The 25848-nt window shown below is 41.8% G+C and overlaps 1 protein-coding gene across 1 annotated transcript in view; it reads left to right on the top strand.

Moving 5' to 3' along the window:
- The window catches only part of clmna (calmin a), a 43824-nt gene that overhangs the window by 11905 nt on the left and 6071 nt on the right, over positions 1-25848 (top strand). The window contains exons 2-9 of the mRNA XM_078277117.1: positions 12475-12536; positions 16018-16113; positions 17660-17743; positions 17834-17926; positions 21161-21357; positions 21575-21768; positions 22162-22244; positions 22358-24610. Coding sequence (XP_078133243.1) covers positions 12475-12536; positions 16018-16113; positions 17660-17743; positions 17834-17926; positions 21161-21357; positions 21575-21768; positions 22162-22244; positions 22358-24610 — 3062 coding nt within the window. The remainder of the gene's footprint in view (positions 1-12474; positions 12537-16017; positions 16114-17659; positions 17744-17833; positions 17927-21160; positions 21358-21574; positions 21769-22161; positions 22245-22357; positions 24611-25848) is intronic.

Consider the following 25848-nt stretch of genomic DNA (forward strand, 5'->3'; position numbering starts at 1 on the left):
TTGCGCTAACCTGCTTTGCGTCACGTTACTTTGCATCCCGTTTAGGGTTGGGTACCGAAACGCGGTGCCAATAGGGCACCGGTTCCGACGTAAACGGTAGTAACGAGGCCGAATAAGAACGAAAATTTTGGTTCCTCATTTCGGTGCCTGACTTCTTCTTTTTTTCAGAAGCATCGCTGCACGGGACGCCATGTTATCGTTAGCTAGTAGCTGGATTAAACACAATGGTTAAAATGCTGACCGCTTACGTTAAGTGGTATAAAGTGTGTCTGTATTTCTCTGTAGAGGATTCCAACACGTAACAGTCTGTTGTCGGAAAAACAACACTTGAAACTTGCCTCACCAGCCTCGTGGTGCATTCAAAGTTATTGTAAAATACCATTTTCCCATCTGGTGGTTGTTTTTGTAGCAATTTACTGCTGAAATAAGTCATTGTTATAAGTTGTTGTTATTACATTATTAATCAATCATTTAATTTTGACCAAATGGCACGTTACTTTGCGTCACGTTACTTTGCGTCACGTTACTTTGCGTCACGTTACTTTGCGTCATGTTACTTTGCGTTTCTTTGCCTTGTCTGATGGGGCGAGAAACGTGAGCAACCTGACGATCAGACAGGAAATACGTCATCAGTTTTGGTTTGGATAATCTAACAACAACGCAAATTTGGTTTGTTAATAACCTGTCAGAATTTGTATAGCGAGCACACCCCATCACTGGGACAGTTTGGAAGATATATCTGCTCATTATCCAAGAACATTTGGAGCTGGTCCTTGAAATTTCTAAAACCTCATTCTGTGTTTAAAACGTAGCCTTTTGTTTAGTTTCCTCCTCTCATCTCATGACTTATTAACCCTTTCCAACAGATAAGCTTGATGAGTAACCTCAGCTGCACAGATGGTGATTGGCCATCCTCTTATCTTTCAGTTTTCATTCCATCCAATCAGTTGTAGACATTTAACACTAAAATGGTTTCTTTATAGCTTTATAGACATCTTTAACAGGTGTCAACATCATTGACCACACACAAGAAATTACCCAAGGTGAACTATTTCTTTGTCTGAAGTCGAGGTTGTTTAAAGACAACAGTCAAGTTTAAGTTTAAAATTATATTAATTTGTAGTAAAACACAATTTCCAATGGAGTTTAACATGTTATGTGATGGCAGGTTTAGTTAACAAACATCTTAGTTCAACATTAAGATAATGGGTTGATAATGGTAACTGCAAACACCGGTAAGATGATGATTTAGCCCAAAAGGCAAGAGGAGAAAGAGCCTTTCTGTGATCTCTGCTGTTATGTAATACCTCTAGATGATGCAGCACTGCAGTCTGAAGGGAATATATCAATAAAAGAGCTCTCCTCTATTTTTCATATTCTGTTAACTTGGGCTACATTCAGGCAAATTTACAGTCATATTCCCAGTCTGATTTTGATGTGCAGTGGCACAAAGGTCTAGTCAATCAAGAGAACATCTATCACTTGGTGTCTGTTCATCTCCTGAGTCTGTGTTCAAAGTGAGCTTGGGATTTGCGTGGGTGGTTCCAGAATATCTGCAGGCGTTTCTTTTTACTGTTTTATCAGAGTGAAAGAAGACAGAACCCAAAGCTAGGTTACTTTCAGATTAACACAACAGAAAGACTGTCCTCTTCTTCGTATGTAATTTCATTTAGACACAATTAAAGTAAAGAATCCAACTGTTATCGTGGATTCAGGCTGACTTAGTGGCTCCGTTATGGATTTAAGAAACTGTTCTCATCATTTCTCAATATATTACATTGTATGTAATAAAGCATTATTTCCCAAATAAAGTTGCAAGAAAATTGCTTAACCTGAAAATAAACTTTTTAATATGCAGGTATAGGTCCATTTACGTCGAGCTCACTTTTTAAGAAGTTAGAGAAGATAAAAAATAGTTTGCTCAAAGCACACATGTTGTGCATGTCTTGTTATTAATGATTTTCTAGATGACCGTCGACTCACTCAATAAATACACTCTGGGTGAATTATTATATTACGAAATTGGTAAGGATTTGGATTTTAGTAGTAAATAGATTTTATACTGGATTAAAATGGTATCCAACCCATCGACACACTTAATACAGATTCGCACAAGGGAGTGCTTGCAACAGTGAACTATAAGTTTTGATCCATTCTTGCTTCAAACCGAAACTCCTTATCAGTGTCAACTTGTTGGATTTTAGAACTCTACTGTAGACTAAGATGTCTCTCACAAAAACACTTTATTAAAATCCCTGTCTGTTAGTTTCCAGTAGCAACGGAATGGCTACTATAAATAGCTGCGGTGGTGAAAATGGGATCCTGTGCCAAAAAAGGTTGGGCACCTCTGTCTTAAAGTCTGGCACAGTGGCTGGTAACTCTGGCAGACAGCTGTTTTTTTTATTTGGTGTGGAGTGGTTGCCATTGTGTTTGCCATGCATTTGTCTGGCTTTGCTTCACTCTGAATGTTTCTGATCCTGCTTCTTTATCAGGTGGAGAGGTGGCTCCTTTACCTGCTCGTTATCTGACCCAGATTTATAAGTCTTTAGGTCTAGATGATGTTGCAATCAATTAGTTTCATGCCTCTCTAACATGGAGAACTCAGACTTTTGTGGTGCTGAGTTGAGCCCACTAAACATGAGTAATTGGGCGCCACAGCAACTATTATCGATCCATTATGAAGCGATGGTGACTGTATTTTACATTTGCTCAGAGAATTCTGATCTCTGGGGCAGGAACGGCCTGCAAAGGCTCAATGAGGACAGGACACTAATAGACAACTGGCCAATTTATGGTACCAACCCTTTTACGGCCAATTTCCCAAACATTTGAGGATGGGATGGCTAAAGTTTGATGTCCGCCCTGCACCCCCTGGACAGCAGACCTCTTGTCTTCTTTCAGGTCCTACCACTTGGACGCCCTGCTTTTCTCATCCTCTTCTTATCCTTGCTTTTGTTGCTCTTATAGCTCTTCCGCTGCCCAGATGAATTCTTGGCCCGTCCAGAACTAGCCTGGATTTCTGAGCCGCAGTGTGTCTCTGATATCCATTAATCTTCCTTCTGAGGGAATACAAGACATGTAACATGTGTGCTTTGGTTGGAATTCACAAAGCAAAGAGACATTGATGCCACTAAACCACACAAGGGAGTCACACATTGCCTGTCTAGTTTTCTTTGTTTTTTTTATAGATGTGTGTACATTTATAGCCTCCAGAGCTAATTGCCACTTGATTATATTTGCTTGCTCCCTTTGTGCCCTTGCCTCCCAGACATGTAATAAAAGAGTTGCCATGCTGTCGATGTGGATTTGGTTGCCTCAGCTGAGCCTCCTTTGTTTGCATGGCAAGCAAATAAGACCAACCAAAGCACTCATCTTAGACTACGGTAACTCAGACATGAAGGACAAGTCAATTATATGACGGCAGTGTTTTAGTGAGAGAACCCGACAGAACTTCAGAATTTCATTTCGTTTAAAGATATATAGTTAAACACGGAGGTCCGACTTATCTGACATTTCTGTTCTTCTGTTATCAAAATAGTTGGCGATTAATTTAATATCTGACAATTAATCGAGTAATCTTTGCAGCTCTAAACAAAATATACTGTATGTTTGGGTTAGTTGGGGAAAACAAGCAATGTGATGACGACGAGTGAATTCTTGAACTTTGGACAGATCCAGGCTAGCTGTTTCCCCTTGGTTCTTGCCTCTCTCTAACTCTAACTCCAAGAAACCAAATGAGCATATTTCCCAAAATGTGTGTTACGGTATTTACATCCCTGCCCTGCTGGGCCCCAGGCTGTGTATCAAGAGTCCATACAGGGTCAGGCATGTGCATCAAGTTACAACCTGAAAAAAATGCTTTGGCATCACAGCCACCAGATCTGATCCAGATCCAGTTAAACACATTTGGAAGATTTTTTAATGTAATGTTACACTGTGTTTACACAGGAGGCATAGCGTGAGCAGCACCTTAGCAGAGCAGCAGCTTCAGTGCTTCGTCTGGGTCTACACAGGATGTGTTCAGGCACAGTATTGAGTGTAGGTCACCCTCATTTTGGCAGCGCTCAGAGCCAAACACAATCACTGCAGTCACGCTTGGAAAACTTTTGTAAAAATATGTTTGAGGTTTCGCATATACAGTAGTGCGTGCTGAAATGCCTCCTGTGTAGAGACGCCGTTGGATGTTATCACTCCCCACCACTAACATCATCTAACATCTCCCACTGTCCTGAACGTGAACATGATAACTCAGGAATGCCTGGAGGGATTTTCTTCAAATGTGGCACAAACGTCCACTTGGACTCAAGGATGAACTGATTAGAATATGGCGGTCAGCGGTCACTGAGACCTCACATAACACATTTTTTGCCACAGCTCACAAACTCATAATTAATAATTAATTGAAAATTCTGACATTTCACAAAAATAGTAGGGTAAAATGATGAAGTGATGACATGTTATTCCCAAAAGGTCAAAAGTCAACTTCACTGCAACATCATAATGTTCTGCAAAAACACTTTTCTGGCCGTTATTCAACGCCAACGTGGTGATTGTACAGATCTCCTGTGCTGCCCGGTTGAAGATGTGTGTGAAGCATCCACTTTTCACCCAAAAAATACACTTAATACCTTTTTATTAAATTGCTTCAAAGACTTCACTACATATATTTTACGAGTCTGGACAGACATGATGTAAACTGCAACGGTGTTTGGTGTTTTAAGCCCCCAACGTCGCCCTCCAGGCAGCGCTGCCTGGAAAGCACTAGGATTAGGCAATGGTTATGGTTAGGTTTGGGTTATGGTTAGGGTTAGGTACCTTGAAGTTAACGGTCGCAGCGCTGCCTTGAAGTCTCTACGTTGGGGGCTAAAAACACCATCGAGCAACTGCAATTTGACCGGTTGGCAAGGCATTCAACTTCAGAGCAGTAATTCTACAGTACTTGCACTATATTCAGTAGTTTAGTCAAACAGTTCCCAACCACGGGCTCGGGCCCCTCCAAAGGGTCTATGTGGACTGATGCTGTTTCCTTTGATATAAGAATGTGTAGAGTAATTATCCCTTAGCTGGACATTCGAACAGTAGGCTAATGCCTACCACACACTAGAAGACTTTGAACAGACTTGCGAAGACTATTGTCTGACACCATCTCGCATCTAAAGACAACCATCTCACATCTTACGTCAAAGACTGTCATAATATGTAAAGACTAGGGATCTTGCAGTGTCACACATTGTAAGATGTGTGACCATACAACTAGATTTGTTCAGAAATTTTAACCAAGCTAGCTAGCAACCGCTAGCTTCAGCTGGTAACTTTAAGGAAAAGATTGCCGATTTTCTGCCATTTCTGATGAATGGTGGCAGTACCCGGAGGTCCGCGTTTATCCGTCGGTAAAACTCCGGTTGGATGACGCTCTTCAGAAGAGTTGAAAACTTTCCCTCTTTAGCGTTTAGCTTAACGCGGCGCCATAGAACAACACTGGCTCTAGCCGTTTGCTGCCTACTGTTTGGTGCTCGAGGGAGCGCACCCATTGGTTGTTGACAGTGTTCACATGATTTAACTTTACTACCAAGACTTAAAACTTACAATAATATAAAAACATTGATTTTGTTGCAACGTCCAGATGGGAAAATGACTGACTTGGACTGAGTTTTATGACCACCTTACTAGGGTTGCAAAGGGGCAGAAATTTTCCAGTACATTTCCGGAAACTTTCCATGGAAAGTTTAGCTGGGGAATTTTGGAAACGTTCCAATTTCGAAACTTTCATGGGAATTACCAGGAATAAACGGGAATTCATGGGAATTCATGGAAATTCTGGGAATTAGTCCTTGGGCTCAAATGCTATCTTCAATCAGCATCAATCAGCTGTAAAATGTTGGATTGTAGAAATGATCTGTGCAGTGGGCGTGGCCTCAATATCCCTGCAATAGGCTAAGTAGTAGCCCAAACCATTGACCTTTAGCGTAACATATAAAGGTAGCTAGCATGCTGCCTTTGATTTACTATGGTTATGGTTCTATGTGTGCTAAGCTAACCATCAGCGCTGTCTATTGTTTCCAGCCTATCAACAACAAGTGGGCTATACAATTAACACACATAGGTTAATAGCAATGGGTTATGTATTACCCCCCCCCCTCCCCCCCCCAAAAAAAAACCTCCCGTATTTTAAAAACTAAATGTTTTGCACGTATGCAGCATGCAGTTTTGCACGCATGCAGTAATCAGCCTATGCTGATTACTGCATGTGCGATTTTTTTTCAAGTACATTTAAGTTAGATATTAGTTATAGACTAACAGTAGTATAACGAGCAATATTAAAAAATATTCAGTTTATTCCCAATAATTCCCAATTATTCCTGTTAATTCCCATGGAAAGTTTCCAACTTTGAAAATTCCCGGAATTTTGCAACCCTACACCTTACACCAAACGATTGAGACGACGGGAGCGCGCCCACCTCTAGCAAGACTCTAAGGATTTCATTCCCATATTGGAAATTTGTCTGCGACTGCGGAATCGCTTGAAAAGTCGTTCGGTTTTAAGGGTCGGCATAATGTGTATAAAACTATAAAATCAAGGCAAAGTGATGAATGTTAGAATTTCACTTAGCATACATAATACATCTCATTTAGTATACAGTGGCACATACCGTAGGGCTGGGCAATATGGCGATATAAATTGTCAAAACGATATAAAAATGTCGATCGTATATATTTTTTGATATTGTTCTATCGCAATGTCGAAAAAAACTGCATTACAGCTATATTTACGTCACTTGGATGATGCTTTAACTTCTGATCCTTGCACGTGGGAGCAAAGCTGGAGCGAACCATGGAGGTGCTGTTTTGCTAACATGAGTTTTGAATATACAAATATAGGCTTTACCATGTGGTTATATCATATAGACAATTTATTTATAGGATTAGCATAAAACATGCTACATCGTGATACATATCATTATCGAGATATTCAATTACTTATATCAGGATCGAAGATTTTGGCCATGTGGCACATACATGCTTACACACACATTTATACAAGGACCAAACTAAAAAGGCAGTACAAACAGAGGGATCATCGTGTTGCTGGGCCTCAGAATAAATCATCAAACAGTAAAGCTAACACCCCCCTTTTACAGGCTTTTTTTCTATATGTCTCGCTTAACAAATGAGGATCACAGATCCACTGCAGCACATTAAAAGTGCTTTATTCGCTTTTTTGCAGAGCTGCCATTTTCCATATTACGTTAACAACGTAATATGGTTTCGTGAGTAATTACGTAATTAGTCACCGCGGGGAAACACACAGAGTCAGACTTGTAAAATAAAACTGTTCATAACTTTAAAAGAGGCCTATTATGTGCCTAGTAAAAGTAATGATGTCATTTTTCCAGGTATATTATCCAAAGCGGAGCTCTGGTTTCTGTTAGGGAAGGACTGTATCATGTGGCTTCAGAGTGTTTGACATTTTTATGAAAAATAATGTCACCGTATCCGGACTCGCTTGGAAAACCTCGAAGTGTATCCTTACGAATGAGCCATATTGTAAGCTCTGGTGATTTATTTTATGCAAGTGGCCAAGAGAATAGTCATTTCATGTAGTAACTTCACTGTTGGTTGCCTGTTCGGGTCTGATAGAGGGTATGCTGTTCTAGCCAGTCATACCTCAATTTCTACCAACCTGTAGTATTGGCTTTTTGTTTAGTTAGGAAAAAAAACAAGATACCTCCCCACCCCAGAATGCAGCATACGGTATGTAAACTCAGGTGCGTTTGCATTAATACATTTCCAATGATACCTAATCCTACAGAGGATAGTCCCTGATGATTCTAATGACTCATTGTCCTTTCGTCGTGCACCACCATCAGCTCAAACTTTCCCATTGACCAATACTTTGGTTGATAAACATGTCTGAATTTCCTTTAAAATGGGCTGTGAACAGGGGCGGAGCGAGGCGGCGGCTTCTGGGGCTCCAGCCTAGAATGTTTTTTTTTCAAAAGCCCCGAATCTTTGAGGGTTTTTAAAATAACTTCAACTCTATGTCATTTCCCCTATGTCTCTCTAAAAATCCTACCCTACCTACTGTACATTATTAACAGTGACAATCAATTTGTGCCTCTTTTTAAGTTGACAGGAATGAAAATAGGTCATCATCAACATGTGTTGAGTTCAGGTTTCAGAACGATGAAGACAGTTGGAGAACAATTTGATACAAAACAGGATGTAGTCTCTACAGGATGATTCTTTTCCTTGGCAACTATCATGTTTTTCCCAAATGATGTACAGATTGTTAGGCATTCTTTAATCAAGTGGCTTGAAAAATAGTGCATATAGCTACCGTAAATGGAGCATGCCCCTGGACACCCCCTTAGATTTGGGCTGATGTCTGGCTGTGAACATTCATGATTCAAGGTGCTGCCACCCTGAGGTAAAGAGAGAAATCGCAACTTGAACTATGATTTATTAATTTTGTTTGAGACTACTGGCGGACCATAAATAAGTTTTAAGAAGGAAGCTACTGCCGGACTTTGGCCGTGTCTGTTCTAAGGCCTGTAGCAGGGCTGTAGAGGTATTTTTACCTTTTTTAACAGTTATTTATGTATCGTAATGTGTGAATGGGAACAGTTTTTCTTTTATGAGAGACAGGAAAATGTCCTTGTATGTGAACACGCAATGACAATAAAGGCATTCTAATTAGACCTGAATCGCGAGTCTCTAGTATCATTAACCCGGTTCAGTTGAGTCCTACTACAATTCAATCTAAAATGATAACAGCGCCACACACAAACCTCTTGCAACATTAGCTACTACTATTCTAGCCATCTTTATAACTTACAATTTCGTAGGCAACAGCAACTCCACAAGTCAACTCAAGAGCCTGAGTGAGCAGAGAGACAGTCCCGACCCGCAGACTCAGAGCCGGAAGCTCGCAGACCATGGGAGTCACTCGAGAACTCAAGAGTCAACGAGGGCTCGTGAGTTGTCGGGTGATTCATGAGTTGTCGGGTGATTCATGAGTTGTCGGGTGATTCATGAGTTGTCGGGTGATTCATGAGTTGTCGGGTGATTCATGAGTTCTTGCGCGAATCAGCCGGCTATGTGAGTGGATCTGATTCAGACGAGCGAGTGAGGGCTCTCCTCGAGCTCAGGGTAAAGCAAATCAACAACAAAAGCCATTCTTTCACTTCTGAAATAACATACAACGTTCTGCACGTAGCCTAGCTAGGCCTACTGTAGGTTAATTTGGTGTATAAATGTAGTATGTTAAAATGCAATTGGGGCGAGCAGACAGTCCGTAAGCTCACCTTGCCGACAACTCATGTTTTTTTTTTTGTCTTCAAAAAACTTTATTATTCAAGTACAGATACACATACACATTGAAAACATTAAATGCATACATAAATACATACATGAAAAAGGGGCGCATGGAATTTACATTAAAGAGGTTGTAAGTCATTGTGAATGTTCAGAGTCCGGATGGCTTTCTTATTTGTCAGTTTCAAAAGTTTTATAGTTTCAAAATATAATTTCATGTCATTTTCCAAATAAAATTAAAAGATTAAAAATGAAAACATGGCATTTTATCCAAATCAAAAGCTCGCCTTGGATGTAGCATACAATACTGACTCAAGTGACTCGCACAACCCGGATCAGTTTAGTGAGTGACTCAGAAGAACCCGAATCCTTAAAAGGAATTGTGTTTGCCAGGCCTATTTCTAATTCTAATTACACTTTTATGGTTTCTTTGTGATAGTGTGGTTGGTATTTTTAGTTTGTGTTGTGCACACTGACTTTCCATTTTAAATGGTGGTGAACTCGTTGCCATTAGTCAAAGATGGATTCATTTTCAGATACGTACGATTGAAAGTTCAAGGCTGCTCCATTATGGGGAAAAAAAAATCAGAATATTAACATTCATTTTGGTCAATATAAAAATCACAATTTTTTAACACAATTACTCACTGGCTTCTGGAAGGATGTTTTTATTTATTCATTGAATTTAAAAAAAACAGTGAAACAGTGAAAACTTGAACTGTAAATAATTATCTTAATTGAATTCCCCTTCAGAACACAAGACAAACCAGGACTTTACCGTCAAAATGTAATGTGCAAAATAATAGTTTTTCTCGATTTATATTGTTTTTTTTGGTGATAGTTCGGAGCCGAAATCTAAATCACGATCAGAATTCCATTAATTGCGCAGCCCTACTTGAAAGCTTGATCAATTGGCATGGGTTAAACAATAAGTGTGTATGATTGAAGCCATGCCATTTAATCATTTGGCTGTGTCACACTCTGGACTATTAGAGCTTGCATCAGTGGATACCTAATGCCAACAATTGCTTATCCTATAGTTCCTTTAGTTTGTAGCGATGGTTGTTTGAATATTGTTGTTGAACATGCTCCTCATTTCATCTCTCATCTTGCTCAATCTGCCTTCAGGCTCTGTCTCGCACTTCTCCCCCGTTGTCTCCTCATCTTGTCTTTCTCTTCTGTTACCTCCCACCTTCCCTTCCTCCTCCACCCCCTCCCTGTGTCTTCTCTGAATAAAAAAGACCCCTGCATTAAAGACTCAGCTACGCCTCTTGAATACCAACCCAGCTCTAGCATTGTGTGCGAACAGTGGGAGGAATTCTCTGCATTTGAGGCGTTCCCCTGGGAGTAAGCACTAGGCAGGACAGACTGCTCTTCCATTGATGGGGCACATTAACAAATAAGTGGCAGGGTCCTCCACATGCCACTGCTCTACAGCTAAAAGGCCAATATGGACTGCAGCCTGACCGCCCCCCCCATAATGAAAGTGTTTTCTTCTCCACTGTCTGTGTTTTTTGCTGTCTTCCCCTCCATCAGGCCTCAGTGAAGCAGTCATGATTCCTCTGGGGGGAGAAACAATCAATATCATTACAGCTGCCAAAGCTCTCGTTACCCTTGGTGTGCATAATGCAGAGTTAGCCCCACTGCCTCCAGTGAACCATCCTGGACATAAAGATAAATAATGGCTGACTTTGCTACCATGGTAACCTTTCCAGATTTCCTCCCACTCTCTCTAGTTGCCCCCCCCCCCTTACCCCCCATATGTCTGCTTTCTGTACTCTGGTGCTGCAGAGTCAGTGTGGACTGAGCAGATTTCATGCTTCTTGCGTTCAGCAAGGTCGGCGCGTTGGCGACGGCGATATGACGCAAACGCGTCCCGGGCAGCCGTGCGCGGAGGGTCTTATCGCCGAGCACACGCACCTCCAAGATTTTCTAACAGTGCAGTGCAATGATTGGCTACAGGAGAGAAAGAAGCATGAAACACTCTGGTCGTTCCTACTTATTTCAGTCAAAGCAGTCTGAGCAGCAGTCAGAGCGGCTCCAAGATCGGATTTCTATCCATAAAACATCTTTCATGGTTCTTGCGTTCAGGTACTGTCAAGGCACTGCAGACAGTGATATGACGCAAACGTGGCCTGGGCGACTGTGTGCGAGGGTCTGAGCACCGACCTGTGCACCTCCAAGATTTTGTAACAACATGGACGCAGTCGCATAGACTATGTTACAATGATTGGCATAAGTCTGATATTTGAGCCGCTCTCACGCTGCTCAGACCGCTTTGACGCTGCTCAGACCGCTTTGACAGCAATCCATATGAACGACCAGATGGTTCACGGCGACCATGCGCGCCGTCCGCACCGCGCCGTCCGCAACCCTGGCCACGCTAAACGCAAGAAGCATCAAACCGCGAACCGTCTGGTCGTTCATTCTGATTTAAGTCAAAGCAGTCTGAGCAGCAGTCAGTGTGGCTCCAAGATCGGACTTCTTCTCTTCTTCTTCTTCAAATCAACTTCTCTCACTCCTATCACGCTCACCGGTGGGTCCATCATCAATAATAAGGATGTGTTATGCTGGGGCGCCCTGGTAGCCCACCTGGTTAAGCCTGCGCCCCATGTACAGAGGCTCAGTCCTTATCGCAGCGGCCGCAGTTCAATTGCAGCCTTTTGCCGAATGTCCTAACCCTCTCTCTCCCCTTTCCCGTTTTCAGCTGTCCTGTAAATGAAATGCCTGAAATGCTCAAAAAATAATCGTGATACGTGATGCTATCAAGCACTGACACTACACACAAAACCGACTATCCATGATTGCGACAGCCCTAGTTGCATGTAGAGGTCCAACCAGCCAGAATAAGTGGAAACACTATTGTGGATGTACAGGCCCTTAAATGTTTAAAGTCAGATATATCAAATACAGTGTTGAGTAGTCTCAATTCTTTAGTTGTCCTCCAAATCATCACTTATGTCTGAAACTGGAATTTTCTGTCAGGATATTTTAATCTGTGAGTGTGAAACATGGTGTTAGATAACAGAGTGAGAGTGTGTGTGTCTGTGTGTGTGTGTCTGGTGATATGCTTTTGGCGAGCGGGGGCTTCTTCAGACTGTCTCTGTGGGTTTGGCTTCAGTTTCCTGATGACTGAAATCTTCTCTTTCTGTGTTGCAGTTGAAAGAGAGCTGGTTCAGAAGAGGACCTTCACCCGATGGATCAACCTACATTTAGAAAAGGTTTGTTGATAGCTTTACGAAATGGTGGCTGCAGAAAATACACAAAGCGGAGACACCGTAATCATGGATTCCACACTCAGTTATTACAGAACTGCTCCCTGAGCTTTTGTTTACAACCTGGGTGGAACAAGACAGCTTCTTTTATAGCCACTCCACCCCAAATCCCAGGCCAGCTCCATCTTCCCCACAGACCGTATCACGAAACTGAGATTGTATGGAGGTAAATATGGTGCAAAATGCGAGAGCTTGTAGAATACAGGGGCAGTGGTGGCCTAAAGGTTAGAGAAGCGATCTTGTGACCGGGAGGTTGCGGTTCAATCCCCAGACCGACAGGATAAAATCTGGGTGGGGAAAGTGAAAGAGCAGCGCTCCCTCATTACCACCACTGAGGTGCCCTTGAGCAAGGCCCTTAACCTCAACCGCTCCAGTGGAGCTGCTCAGACTGTGGTTGTACTGGGCAGCTTCCAGGTATGAATGTGATCAGGGTGTTGCTGCAAAAGAGAGGCTTCCTCTAAGTGAACCTTCCCTGAATGAATAAATAAAGGTAAAAACAATACGAAGAATACTTCGCCCAAAACGAAACACCCACTTTTGGAATAACAATATGACTTAAAATGTATTCTATTATTGTATATTTATATTTGTTAACCCTCTTGCTTTATGAATTATTGGTGTAAACATTATTGCATTTAAAATGGGAGAGAAATATCTTTTTAAACTCAAAACATGCTCTCTTTTAAATCAATTATATAACCAACGGCCTGACTTTGGTCGACGCCGGGTGTGTCAGGGCCTTTGTACTGGAAAATGAAGAAAAAAACAACAAAATGAGTAAATGTTGCATTACAAGTTTGCCTGGTATTTATGTGATTATCAATCTACACATTTGTGAAAATGTTTTCTGTGACTTCACATTCAGGTGTGTGAATATTTTATACAAGTAAAACCTGTCACATACAAGTTCAGATTTTTGTGTGCTCACATCAAGTCTACAAGCATTTATTTGCACCATATTTACCTTCATAAGATTGACCCCACCATGCCCACTGTATGTGTTTTACACTGTGGCTGAGACACTACATAAAACAGATGCAGTCTCTCCATCTCACTCTATGAATTATACATGTGGTTGTGTTGAACTGCCTGTGCACTATATTAAAGTTTCATTAGACTGTACAGTGTTCATCTGGGAGAACAGTGGTGATATTACAGGTCACGCTTGCCCAAGGTGGACGTTTTCCTCCCCAAACCACACGGTTAGCTGCTGTATGTAACTCTTGCTGGGGTGGATGAGGGGCCCCTCCTCTGCTGCTGGGAGCTTTGGGCCAAATACAGGAGCAATGCTCCGAAGACACCGATGAGAATCCTGTCAATGAAAGGGGCAAGAAAGTAGGGCGGTATTAGAGGCCCAAAGGGGACACAAAAGTAAATACACAAATGTGATTGATAACTTCGAAGTAAATAAATGACCATCATATGAACTAGAGGTGTGACGAGATTAAAATGCGACGAGAAGTTAACAACGTTAACAAGTAACAACTCGGAATTGTAGTTGAGAACGTCAGTTATAACGGCCCACATATTAAAAAATTGTCTGGTTTAAATCGGGCTCGGGCTCATAATTCCAGTTAATGTGTCGGGCCGGGCCGGGCTCGGACACAACGTGCACCGGCTCGGGTAGGGTCGGGCTTGAGTTTTTGGACCCAATCTAAGCTCTAAATGAAAGTAATGGTTTCGCTGCCTGCCATAGTTCCAGTACACCTGTACATTTAGACACAGCCAACTCCAGCAGAGGCTTACATCGTTGTGTTTACACTGGCACGATGTTTTTCTATGGAAACTCTGTGGTTTCACTCCTGAGCCTGTCTTTCCCGTCTGTCCTCAGAGTCTGAGTGTCTGATCACATCTTTTGTTTTCTCTCACACAATGAGCCTCTCTTCTCTTACTCACTGTTTGGCCCCGCATCAAATATCTGACCCACTAATTAACAATCATACATTTGTCTTCTGTCATCTTGGAAAGTTCCAGTCACTTCACCCCCCCCAATCCTGCTAGTTCACCCATTCACCGTGTTCAGACAAGTTGGCATGCCTCAGTTAGAAATGACTTGTGTGTTGTGGGAACAGGGATAAATGTTGGCTCAGGCAGTGTATGCTGTGGGTTACTGACTGATTTTAGATAGAAGATAATTCTGCATAGTTTAGTTCAGTGTCAAGATTTCACCCACATTTCACAGTACAAACATATCCATATTCCTTTAGTGTTGCTGAAAGCGTACAGCAGTGGGTTTGTGTTGATTTTTCTGTGGTGGTTATTGGAATCCGACAGGTGCTGGTCGGAGGTGTTCAGTGCCATCCAATGTGTTGGAATTGAAGCTTTAGTGTGTAACTTTTTGATATTAATGAACTATCAGCTCCACACAATTCTCTCTGTATTTCTCAGTATGACTACGTTCAGAAGATTGTGGCGTCCGGCGACTTTCGCGCGCAGACACTCGAGTGAAGATAATGACCTCTTCTAAAGAGTCCATCATGTTTTAATGTTTTAATCCTCCGTGTCCTCCTTGGCTACTAGGAACTGCGTGGAGGAGGGGTGTGGGTGCTGCACGATCACAGAAGGCTTGTATCATGTGGACGCGCCGACAGTGTTGTTTTCATTACTTAGAATACCTCATAGGGGCGACAGAAACTACACACTACAGCTTTAAAGCTCTGGTGTGTTTGCGAAATTTTAACACTGATTGTGCCTAGGGGTGTAAATCACACGTTTTATCACGATATGATATTATATCGATTCCTTGAACAATACGATATTTGCTGATATCAAGGCTGCCAAGATACATTTCGATTTGATTCAATTCAGAGGCCTGCGACCGATACGATTAAAAACAAACTACTCTTTTGAATGAAAACAACAAATATAAAGTGGGAATTTCAAAAATAAAGGCGCATCTTAAAGATGCCGATCGATATTTTCACTCTAACTTCCGATAAATTGGACCATTGAGGATTGAATTGATATATCGATCAAGATAGATGTATCGTTACACCCCTAATTGTGCCATTTCTCTTGAACACCTCTTGGTTGCATTCACAGGTTTTTTGGGATTGCATCTTTCTATGTCGAAGACATAAAGTGTAAATGGGGTCAAAAACTTAAAAAAATAAAATAAAACCCTTGACATGGTATCTTTTTCTCTAAAATACCTTATATTCTCACTAGGGCTGCAATTATTAATTCATCATTCATGCCGAAAAAAAAGCATCTCAAATTCTCACATTAAAGAAGCTAGAAACCGCCAATATTTTACATTTTTGCTTAAAGAAATCACTTAAACCATGCTTCAATTATCAAAATAGTTGTTTTTGTTAATCTACTAATCGATTAGTTGACTAATTGTTGCAGTTCAAATTCTCCTCTCTCTCTCTCTCTCTCTCTCTCTCTCTCTCTCTCTCTCTCTCTCTCCCCTTCTTGTTTTCAGTGTGACCCGCCCATTGAGGTGCATGATCTCTTCCAGGACATACAGGATGGACACATCCTCATGGCCTTGCTGGAGGAGCTCTCCGGCTGCAAGCTGGTCAGACTCTCACACTTTGTTTTTAGTGCCAGTTAATTTCACACGTGTAACTGTACAGTGTTGTGTGTCGATGTTCAAAAAACATATTATGTTTCTCATACTGCCCATTGCTGCAGCTCCTCTGTCTGAAACACTCTAGCTATGTTCGAAACAGCTCCCTCATTCACTCACTCACTATTCTCTATGTAGTGTTTATTAAATAGTGAACTATGTAGGGAACGACCAAACGAGATTTCAGACACTACTAGGGTTGGATACCATTTGGATTTTTACGATTCCAATGCCGAACCGGTACTTTTAAAAGATTCCGATTCTTGTAAGTGTAATATGTTTACTAGCGATCACGTGCAGTGAATGGTTAATATGCTTTTACATCCGTTTTGGTGAGCCCAGAGGGAAAATATGGCATTTTAAAAGTAGCCTACATTTACGGTAGCTAGCTAGCTAGCTAACAGTAGACTACAGAGAAAGTGTGATATTTTTACGTCCGTTTCGGAGCGACAGAGTTCAAAGTTCTAATTCGGTCCGATTCCTACCGGTTGCGTACCCAACCCTAGACACTACACTGAAAACACATTGTGTGTGTCTTGCGTCAGGAGATGTGCCCATTGTTTGTGTGACAAGGCGGGCGCACCCAGCGTCATGTAGACAAACTGAAACTAAAATATTTCTAATATGTCCCTGAAACGAAGCGAGCACCCAGGAGGCGAGTACAATGTTGTATATTATATATGTTGCATGTTGCATTTCCACTGTTTAGAAATGATCTGGTCTGCTTCATTTTTCCTTTTCAGTTTTCGCGGTGACTTCTGCTTCTTTGTGCATTGTGGTATACAGGAGTAAAATGTAGGGTACATCGCATGTATACTCAAATTAGCAGTGCATTTTTGGTATTTTATAGCGGACTATATAGTGAATGAAGTTAACCGCGGAGAATTCGAACACCACTACAAAATGGCGAACACACTATGTAGTGCACTATTTCTGTGATAGGGAATGGTTTCGATCCCAGCTTTTGTCTGAGCTCTTGGCCCGCCTTCCTGAAAAGCCCAGTCTGCTCTGATTGGTCAGCTGGCCCACCCTGCTGTGATTGGTCAACTAAATTAAAACAAGCCACTGGCTTTCTCAGGCAGCACCAATGGGCAGCACAGATTTAAAAAAAAATAAATAAATAAAATGGGCTGGCTTTCTCACTCAGTGACATCACCAATTGAAGAATTTCAAACAGGAATGTGGTTGAGACGTTTCAGGCAGTTGAGAAAAAGTGCTGTCTGTGGGAGAGAAAGCTCCATTTGGAGTAAAATGTTTGTGTACTGTATATAGTATCTATCTATTACATTCACAAAAAACTACACATTTATAAATATACGGTTTTTGTCACTGTATTTGTCGCCTTTTTTGGCGCTTTTTTGTTGCCGTTTTTGTAGCTTTTTTTGGCGCTTATCTATATCAATCAAGCACAATAGGGGCTCTTTAGGAGTAGTTGTGTCGTTGGCAGTTTGTATACTATTTAATAATACTTTTCTCATTCTGAATAATTATCCAGCTCCATCGTTTCAAGAAGTCCTCCCATCGCATTTTCAGACTCAACAACATCGCCAAGGTCCTGTCTTTCCTGGAGGAGAGAAACGTGAGTACCATAACAGGTAGCAAGAAGACATGTCTACCTCCTGATTACTGTATTGATTGACTGTTAGCACATACGTACGTGTGTCCCCAGGTAAAGCTGGTCAGTATCGATGCAGCCGACGTCGCAGATGGAAATTCGTCCATCATCTTGGGACTCATCTGGAATATCATCCTCTTCTTCCAGGTAATCTCAATTTCTCTGCCTGTTATGGCGACTCCTTCACTCATTTTCTTTTTCCATTGACGCCTTTCGGAGGAGAGTTGTGACTCGTTTGTAGGGGGGGGAAAAAGGCACTTGCAGAGATCTTTACGTTTTGCGCAAAGATTTATTACGTCAAAAAATGAATTCTCCGTGGGTTGACATTGCACCGTGGGTCGGCGAGAAATGTATTTTCAATTGCTCTGTATGTTTCTGGCACATATTGCAGAATTGACAATAATGTTGACTTGATTTGACTTTCAACAGAACATAAAATAAATTTAGGATTTTCAACTAATAACTGCTCACAGTGTGGTCACCAATCTGTTCCAGTCCGACTCTTACTCAAACGCCAAAAAGCACTAACCGGCTCATTATACCTGAGAATGACCTAATTAGTAGGAGGAAGGGAGGTTACCATTTTCCAGGATTATTTTAAGTTATTTTATACATTTCCAAATTTGAAGTCCAAAAATCAGTTATCATAATTTCAAAATTAAATATTTTTTTTATACAAATCATCTTGTTTTTACCATGAATTGATGAACTGATATGAATCAGCGTATATGGCTACAACACTACCAATATTTTTGTTCTATCCTTCCATTTAAAAACGGCTTCGTCCACTCTCATCTGTGCCTTGAGTTTCCATTTCCCAACCTTTCCTTTGCCTCTCTTTTCTCTCAAAATTAGGTCAAGCGTAAGAACAAAGTGTCTACTTCACTGTCTTTGGACTTTCCATTCACAAAGGTCCGTCGAAGTGCGGCTTTCTGGGTAGTTTATGTAATCCAGACTGCGGTTCAATGCCTTGGACAGACACCATGAGGAAACAATTATCTCTGCAGTTCACACAGACTGTGTGCTCATTCTGGTGGCATTCAACTCAATAAAGCTGTCTACACTGCCAGGTCCGAGCTGGGATGAATGCTATCAATGTTCAAGATACACATCTTCTTTAATGGCCTTTTACAGAAGTTTGGTCTTTGGTCTGCACAGAAGAACTGTTGGTTACATTTACCAGTGTCCTGATAAAATCATCCCAGTTAGAACTAACACAAAAGTAAAATAGCTGTAAGCCTTGCCTTTATCACTTAAAGCTGTAGTGTGTAGTTTCTGTCGCCCCCATGAGGAATTCTAAGTAATGACAACAACACTGTCGGCGCGTCCACATAATACAAGCCTTCTGTGATTGCGCACCACCCCCACCCCTCCTCCACACAGTTGCTAGTAGCCAAGGAGGTCACGGAGGATTAAAAAAACATGATGGACTCTTCAGAAGAAGTCATTATCTTCGCTCGATTTTCTGAACGCAAAAGTTGCCGGACGACACAATCTTCTGAACATAGCCATACTGAGAAATCCAGAGAGAGTTGTGTGGAGCGGATAGTCTTGATTAGCTTTGTAGCAACTCATTTGGCAATGGCTTGAATGTAACGGACGTTCATTAACATCAAAAAGTTACGCACTAAAGCTTTAACCCCAACAATTCAGCAGTTCCCTAAGTTTAACTTCAGCTCCGCCATTTACTCTTTCACTTACAGTCTAGGCAGAGTTCTCAGCTCATCGGCAACAATGTCTGCACTTTGTCAGTTGTACGCCGAGGTTTTGTGGGCTGCCATTTTTTTTAAAACCTTGGGCGAATGAAAAAAGAAATTGCAGGTGCTAATGACAGTAGCTTAGCTTTTTAAAAATGGCGGGTTTGTGCAAGATGTCCCGTGCTGCGCTAGTGACGGTTCTCTCTGACCAATTACCTTCTGGCATCGGCTCAGCTTGCTTGGAACCTCGACCGAGGTTAAGTAGAGCCGTGCCGTACCATGCAGTGGAAATGCAGCATTATAAGACTCTGGCATCTGTTCAGGTTTCTGGTTACGTGGAGGCATCTATATAACTTTTTTATATTCAATTCAATTTTCTTGAGTGGTCTTGTTTCTCCATCAATCACGGTAAAAGTGTTTGCTTCCAGTAAATGTGTAAATGCGCTTTTAGGTTTCAAGTTTTTTTGTCATTTCCACATAAGTATTTGGAACAAAGACACAAAAATACACGAAGGAGTAAAGCGGTGACATCATCTCCCAATGTGGGGGCTTTTGGCAGTCAACACTATGAGCTTTGTAACACTTGTGAATATATGGCAACATGGATATAAATATAAATAATGCTGTACAACTAAATTATAAAACTATGAGAATGTTGATAGTATAAATAATGCCTAACTATTTAGAGTTGGAGGATAAAAAGTTCACTGGAACAAAGAGCAGATATGAGCAGTGCAACTATTTTTAGACTTAACCACTTGATGTGCAAAGATATAAAGATCTTGCATGATAACACGCCAGAGAAACTACATAAGTTTGGCCAACTGGTTTGCCACACACGTTTGTTATGCAGGCTTTCAGTTATAAATTTGTATTCTTCATCACGGTTATTTTTTCAGACTTTAGAAAGCTCCTCCGGAGCCACAGAAAACATCACAAGACTGTTTTCACAGGCTGAGTAGGACTAACCATGACCAGTAACTGATCTTTGAATTCCATAAGATCCAACAACAGATTCAGCACTGAACAGATCATCTGAGTATTTTAAGGGCTTTGACACTCTTGGTCATCTGCAGAACACGGCAAACGTGTCATAGTTGTCATGGTAATCCTGTTACTGAATGGGCCTTTTAACTTTTTGTGGTCTTTCCACAGAATCTTAAACCAGAACAGACTCTACTTTATACCTGGGATAGTTTCATGAACACCTTACAATCCCACACGTTCAGTAGAAAGTTTCAGCATAAAAGACTTAATAAAAAATAACCTGCCGGAGAGACATGGATGAATTTGATACTCAACAGCTGTTTAGTCAACTGTTTCATCGGCCAAAGGGGAATATCCAATCCAAATGTATTTATAAAAACAACAGTTGACCAAAGAGCTGTACAATCAAAGGTAACAAATACATAGAAAGACAGTAAAAACACAAAGACCAGTTTAAAGACAAAATGACAATTATGTAGAAAGGCAACTATCATAGTGTGTTTAAAAGCCTGAGAATAAATGTGTGTTTTAAGACGGGATTTAAAAAGCATGCAGCTTAGGGGCCAGCCTAACATTTAGAGGCAACTCATTCCAGAATTTGGGGACCACAACTGTAAAATTTGGCTCTTCCCAGTGCTTCAAGCCTGAGTAAACTCAGGGGGGACGTAATATACTCCAACTCTCTGTCTCCTACCAGATTAAGGAGCTCACTGGGAACATCAGGAGCCAGTTCCCCTCCTCTTCCAGCCTATCGTCCATCCCCACCAGCTCTGACTCTGACACGTCCTACTGCAGTACGCCATCAGACGAGAGACCGTCAGCATCCACAGCCATGCGAGAACACAGCAAGGCCATCAAGAAACTGCTGCAGTGGGTTCAGAAGCGAACACGCAAGTGAGTGTGGTCTGCCACTATCAATAACGATTGTTATTGTTAAATCTTAGATGTCCGAAAAAAAATTAAGAATTTCTTAGCAGCTGTGCCTAACCAATTCAGTAAGAAGGGACAAGCAATGATTTACTGCCTCCATTGGTGTTATCTTTCAGTCCGCCTCAGTTTGTTTGGTGGTCCTTCATGACTGACGCTGACCAATGGACATGTCCTGTCATAGGTATAGTGTGGCAGTGCAGGACTTTGGGAAGAGTTGGACAAGTGGTCTGGCCTTCCTGGCTGTCATTAAGTCCATTGACCCCAGCCTGGTCGACATGAGGAAGGCACTGCTGAGGACCGCCAAGGAGAATCTGGAGGACAGCTTCAGGATAGCCCACTTCAGCCTGGGTATCCCACGCCTACTGGAGCCCGAGGGTAACAAGTTAACACTGTATTTCCCATTATCAAGTAGGCTACTTGCTTGAGGGTAAATCCCAAAAGAGAAAGAGGTCCCAATGCCACAGTGACCTATTTAACATAGCCATAAGCAACACCTCTTCAGCAGTTTTCTTATAATTAGAATATTAGCTTAACCAGGCCATTCTAGCCCGGTTATAAGGTTTGCATTGGTGCAACAAAAACCATGTTACAGAGTAAGCAGCCAAGAGTATTATAGAAGAGACACTCAGTCAGACATGTCCATATAAACATGCCAGCACTTTTATGCTATAAAGTATTAGTCTTAACTGTTAGAGAAAGCCTAATTAACATGCAAGACTTTATGTAAATTGAAACTGTGGTAATTGTTCATTATCTGCCCATGCCCAGATGTGACCATCAATCCACCAGATGAGCAATCCATCATGACCTATGTGTCACAGTTCCTGGAGCACTTCCCTGGCATAGAGGAGGTAAGAATCCCTTCTTACAGAGAATGGGTGATATGTGTCAGATTTTACCAAGACACTAATCTTTGACTGTGAGCAAGGATAGATTTTTGCCAACTTCTTTGTTTCTCTCTCAGCCGGAGGAGCCCTGCCAGCTGATTGAACGAAGTGTCTCTATGGGCCGACTCAACTTCCGCAACAGTGACTCCAACCACCTAAGGAATAGCACTCAACAAAGCCGAGTGAAGGAGAGGTCCTACATGTTCCAGAGGGTCTGTTCCCAGCCCCCACCCAAAATCTTAATTTCCTCTGTGTCAGAGGACAGGAGCAGCATGTCACCCCGCTTCAGGCCGGCTGCACCTCGCTCGTGGTCCAGTGAAGACTTCTTAGCAGATTCCCCCCACATGGAAGACTTCTCCAGCAGTGTGGTTGAAGAGCCCAAGGAATCCGCCAGTGAGGTCTTAACCAACTTAACCTCTAACTCCCCACAACTGTCTGACACTCAGTCGCCCACAGGCTCATCACTGCTTGAGTCTGTAAACACTGAGTCAGTAATTGGCGACTCAGCAATCAGCTCGCCAGACTCCTGGGTGGAGAGCGAGTTTGGGGTGATATCAGAGAAGTTTTGTGAAAGCCGAAGTGACAGTTCTTTGTGTGACAGTGGAACAGCCTGGGATGTGTATCGTGCCACCCCCGTGGAGGTCACTACTCTTGATGAAGAATTTGTCCTATCCTTAGAGGATCGAGCACCCGATGAGTTATCGATTACTGAGTCGTATATTGATGAAGGGATGTATTCATTGAGCTCATTGGAGAGTACCCAGGAGAGAATTCAAAGGCATTCTGAGGAAAAGCAAGTGGAAGGAGTGAAAGAGAAAGAGACAAACCTTGAGAAGTACAATCAGGACATGGCACTAGGACAGGTTCCTGATCATAGCAGAGCTCACATTACGAAAGAAGTAGACTCTAAACAGATAGATACAAGTCAGAGCAGAGAGCAAGAACCTTCTTTTGGACTGTGTAATGCAGAAGAACTGACCAACTCTGGTGTTGGAAATCCCTTTGAAACTGGTAAATCTAACCAGTCCCCACTCAAGCAAACCAGTGTTGAAGAGAGCACTTACAAAGAACCGGAATGTTTAAAGAAAGCTGTGGACTTTACTGGTGATGGACAAGACCATGAGGGACAAATTAATGGTCAAACTGAAAGTCAGAATGAGAGTAATAACTCTGACGAGTTTGAAGTGGAAACTGAATGTCAGAAAAAAGATTCTTTGTCAGAGCAGACAAGAGGGGAGTCAGGGGTTTTAAATGAAAGGGGTGAAGAGGTTGTAGAAACCCAAGATGGTGCAAGTGAAGAAGTTCTAAGAGACTACCCAGATGCTCAAGAAAGATTTAGCTCAGAGACTTTAGCAAACATGCATCCAACCAACCAAGACACAGCTTCGAAAACAAGTCTGGACACAAGCATGGGCATAAATATTCCTCTGATCTCTATTTCTAGTGAGCCAGAAGAGCAGGACGAAGAGGAGACATGTGACCCAGATGGACAAGATCATGCTGGGGATGATGAGGTACATCAGGCAGAGGGAACTGACACAGACGTCCACAGCCTTGAAAATCCACATGAATTGGGCTGTGACTCCAATTACAATGTTGACAAAAACTCTGTTGAGATTGCTTCCTGCCTGGTTTCAGAAAATGTTAAACCAACAGCTTCAGAACAAATAAAGGACATAGAAAGTGGGCATTCGGTTGAACATGACATCAGCAGATCATCAAATGCATATGACATAAGTGGGCCAGACACAGGAGATAACATGGCAATAAGTGAAGCCAAACAGGAATGTGAGTCACCTCACCACGACTTTGAGACAGGTAACACTGAGAAGGACCTGATTTCCCAGACTTCTACAGATGCTAAATCTCAACCTGTGAATACCGAACAGGAAATTGATTCAACCGATCAACCTGATGGACACGAGGACAAACTGGGGGACACCTTTTCTGACAATGAAACAGCTGCCACACAGCAGAACACATTAGATTCAGTCAACTCGAAACTGAACGGTACGACAGAGATTTCGTGTTATGAACCAGGTAGTGTATCCAGAGTAATGGACTTGTTTTATACAGACTTTGATCAAAATTCTCCCACAGAGGACGTAGTTGGTGACGCTATCGAACCCATGGATCTGTTCTACCCTGACAAAGAGGAGCCCATGTTTACAGAGCCACCTGATACTGAAATGCAGAGCTGGCCTTCAGTTTTGAGTGTATCTGCTCTCCAGCCAGCACCAGCTTCAGAGACTCAACCTGACCAACCACTCGACCTGCTGGGTGAGGACGACTTCAGGAATGGAGTGGATTCGATACAAGAGAATGACAAGGTAAATTTAAGGTTATTCAGCAGGGCCTCTGTACCATCAGACCATTTCAGTTTCAAATGAGCTTGCCCTTTTAAACCTAAGTATTTTAGCCGTTGGTCAGTCGGACCAGAGAGTAAAATTCCCTAACAAATATAGGATGGATTGCCATGGAATTTGATACAGATATTCTTGATCCTCAGAGGATGACTCTTTTTTTAGCGACACCATTAAACAAATAAAGAATTTTCAACAAATAAATGATCAGTCATTGAAGATGTCAGACTGTGATTGACTGTGGTAGAAATGTAACTTTTTGACGTGAATTACAAAAAAACCCAACCTAGAATGAGGATTTTGTCGCAATACGATTAAAGGCAAATATGATAAGTAAAAATATTGAATTCTCACCCAGCCATAATTGTGGGGTTTTGTAAATTAATTGTATTTATATAGCACTTTTCTAGTCTTAACAACTACTCAAAGCGCTTTTACATAGTACAGGAACCAATCACCATTCACACACATTCATACACTGGTAGCAGGGCTGTTGTACAAGGTGCCACCTGCTCATCAGATAAACATTCACACACATTCACACACTGATGGCGCAGCATCGGGAGCAATTCAGGGGTCAGTGTCTTGCCCAAGGACACTTCAACATGGGACTGCAGGGCCAGGGATCGAACCACCAACCTTCAGATTGGTACGCGACCGCTCCACCACCTGTGCCACAACCGCCTCCATTTTGTCAACAGAGCACTGGAAGAATAGATAAACACGTGCCTCAGAGCAACTTAGCTACACTGTTATACATCAACTGTTTGCAGTTGACAAGACTATATCTTTGTGGATATGAAAGTGTTGGACGCAATGATAATACACTGCTTATTTTGCTTTTCTTAGACCTTTATCCGTAGAAGGGATACAAATGTCACATTTGTCCCAAGGATGATGTCAGAGGAAATGTTAAGAGGTTGTTATAATGGTTCATCATTTGGGTAGCATGAATGCAGCCAGTAAAGATTCTATGGTAATCATCTGACATTTTGGCTTGAGGGTGCCACTACAAGAAAGCTCATAGAGTGCCCAAAATGGAAAAGGTTTATCCTCTTCAGAGCATGAATGTTCTCAGTAACTTTCATGGCAATCTAAATTTAAATGAAGTTTTTCCTTGAATATCATGAAATTTCATCAATATTACAAAATGTGTTTTGGAGATATATTGTTGTGGACTTCTGGCAATTTGGCCAGTAGATGTT

Source organism: Sander vitreus, chromosome 20 (assembly GCF_031162955.1).
Source record: "Sander vitreus isolate 19-12246 chromosome 20, sanVit1, whole genome shotgun sequence".
Taxonomy (NCBI): Eukaryota; Metazoa; Chordata; class Actinopteri; order Perciformes; family Percidae; genus Sander; species Sander vitreus.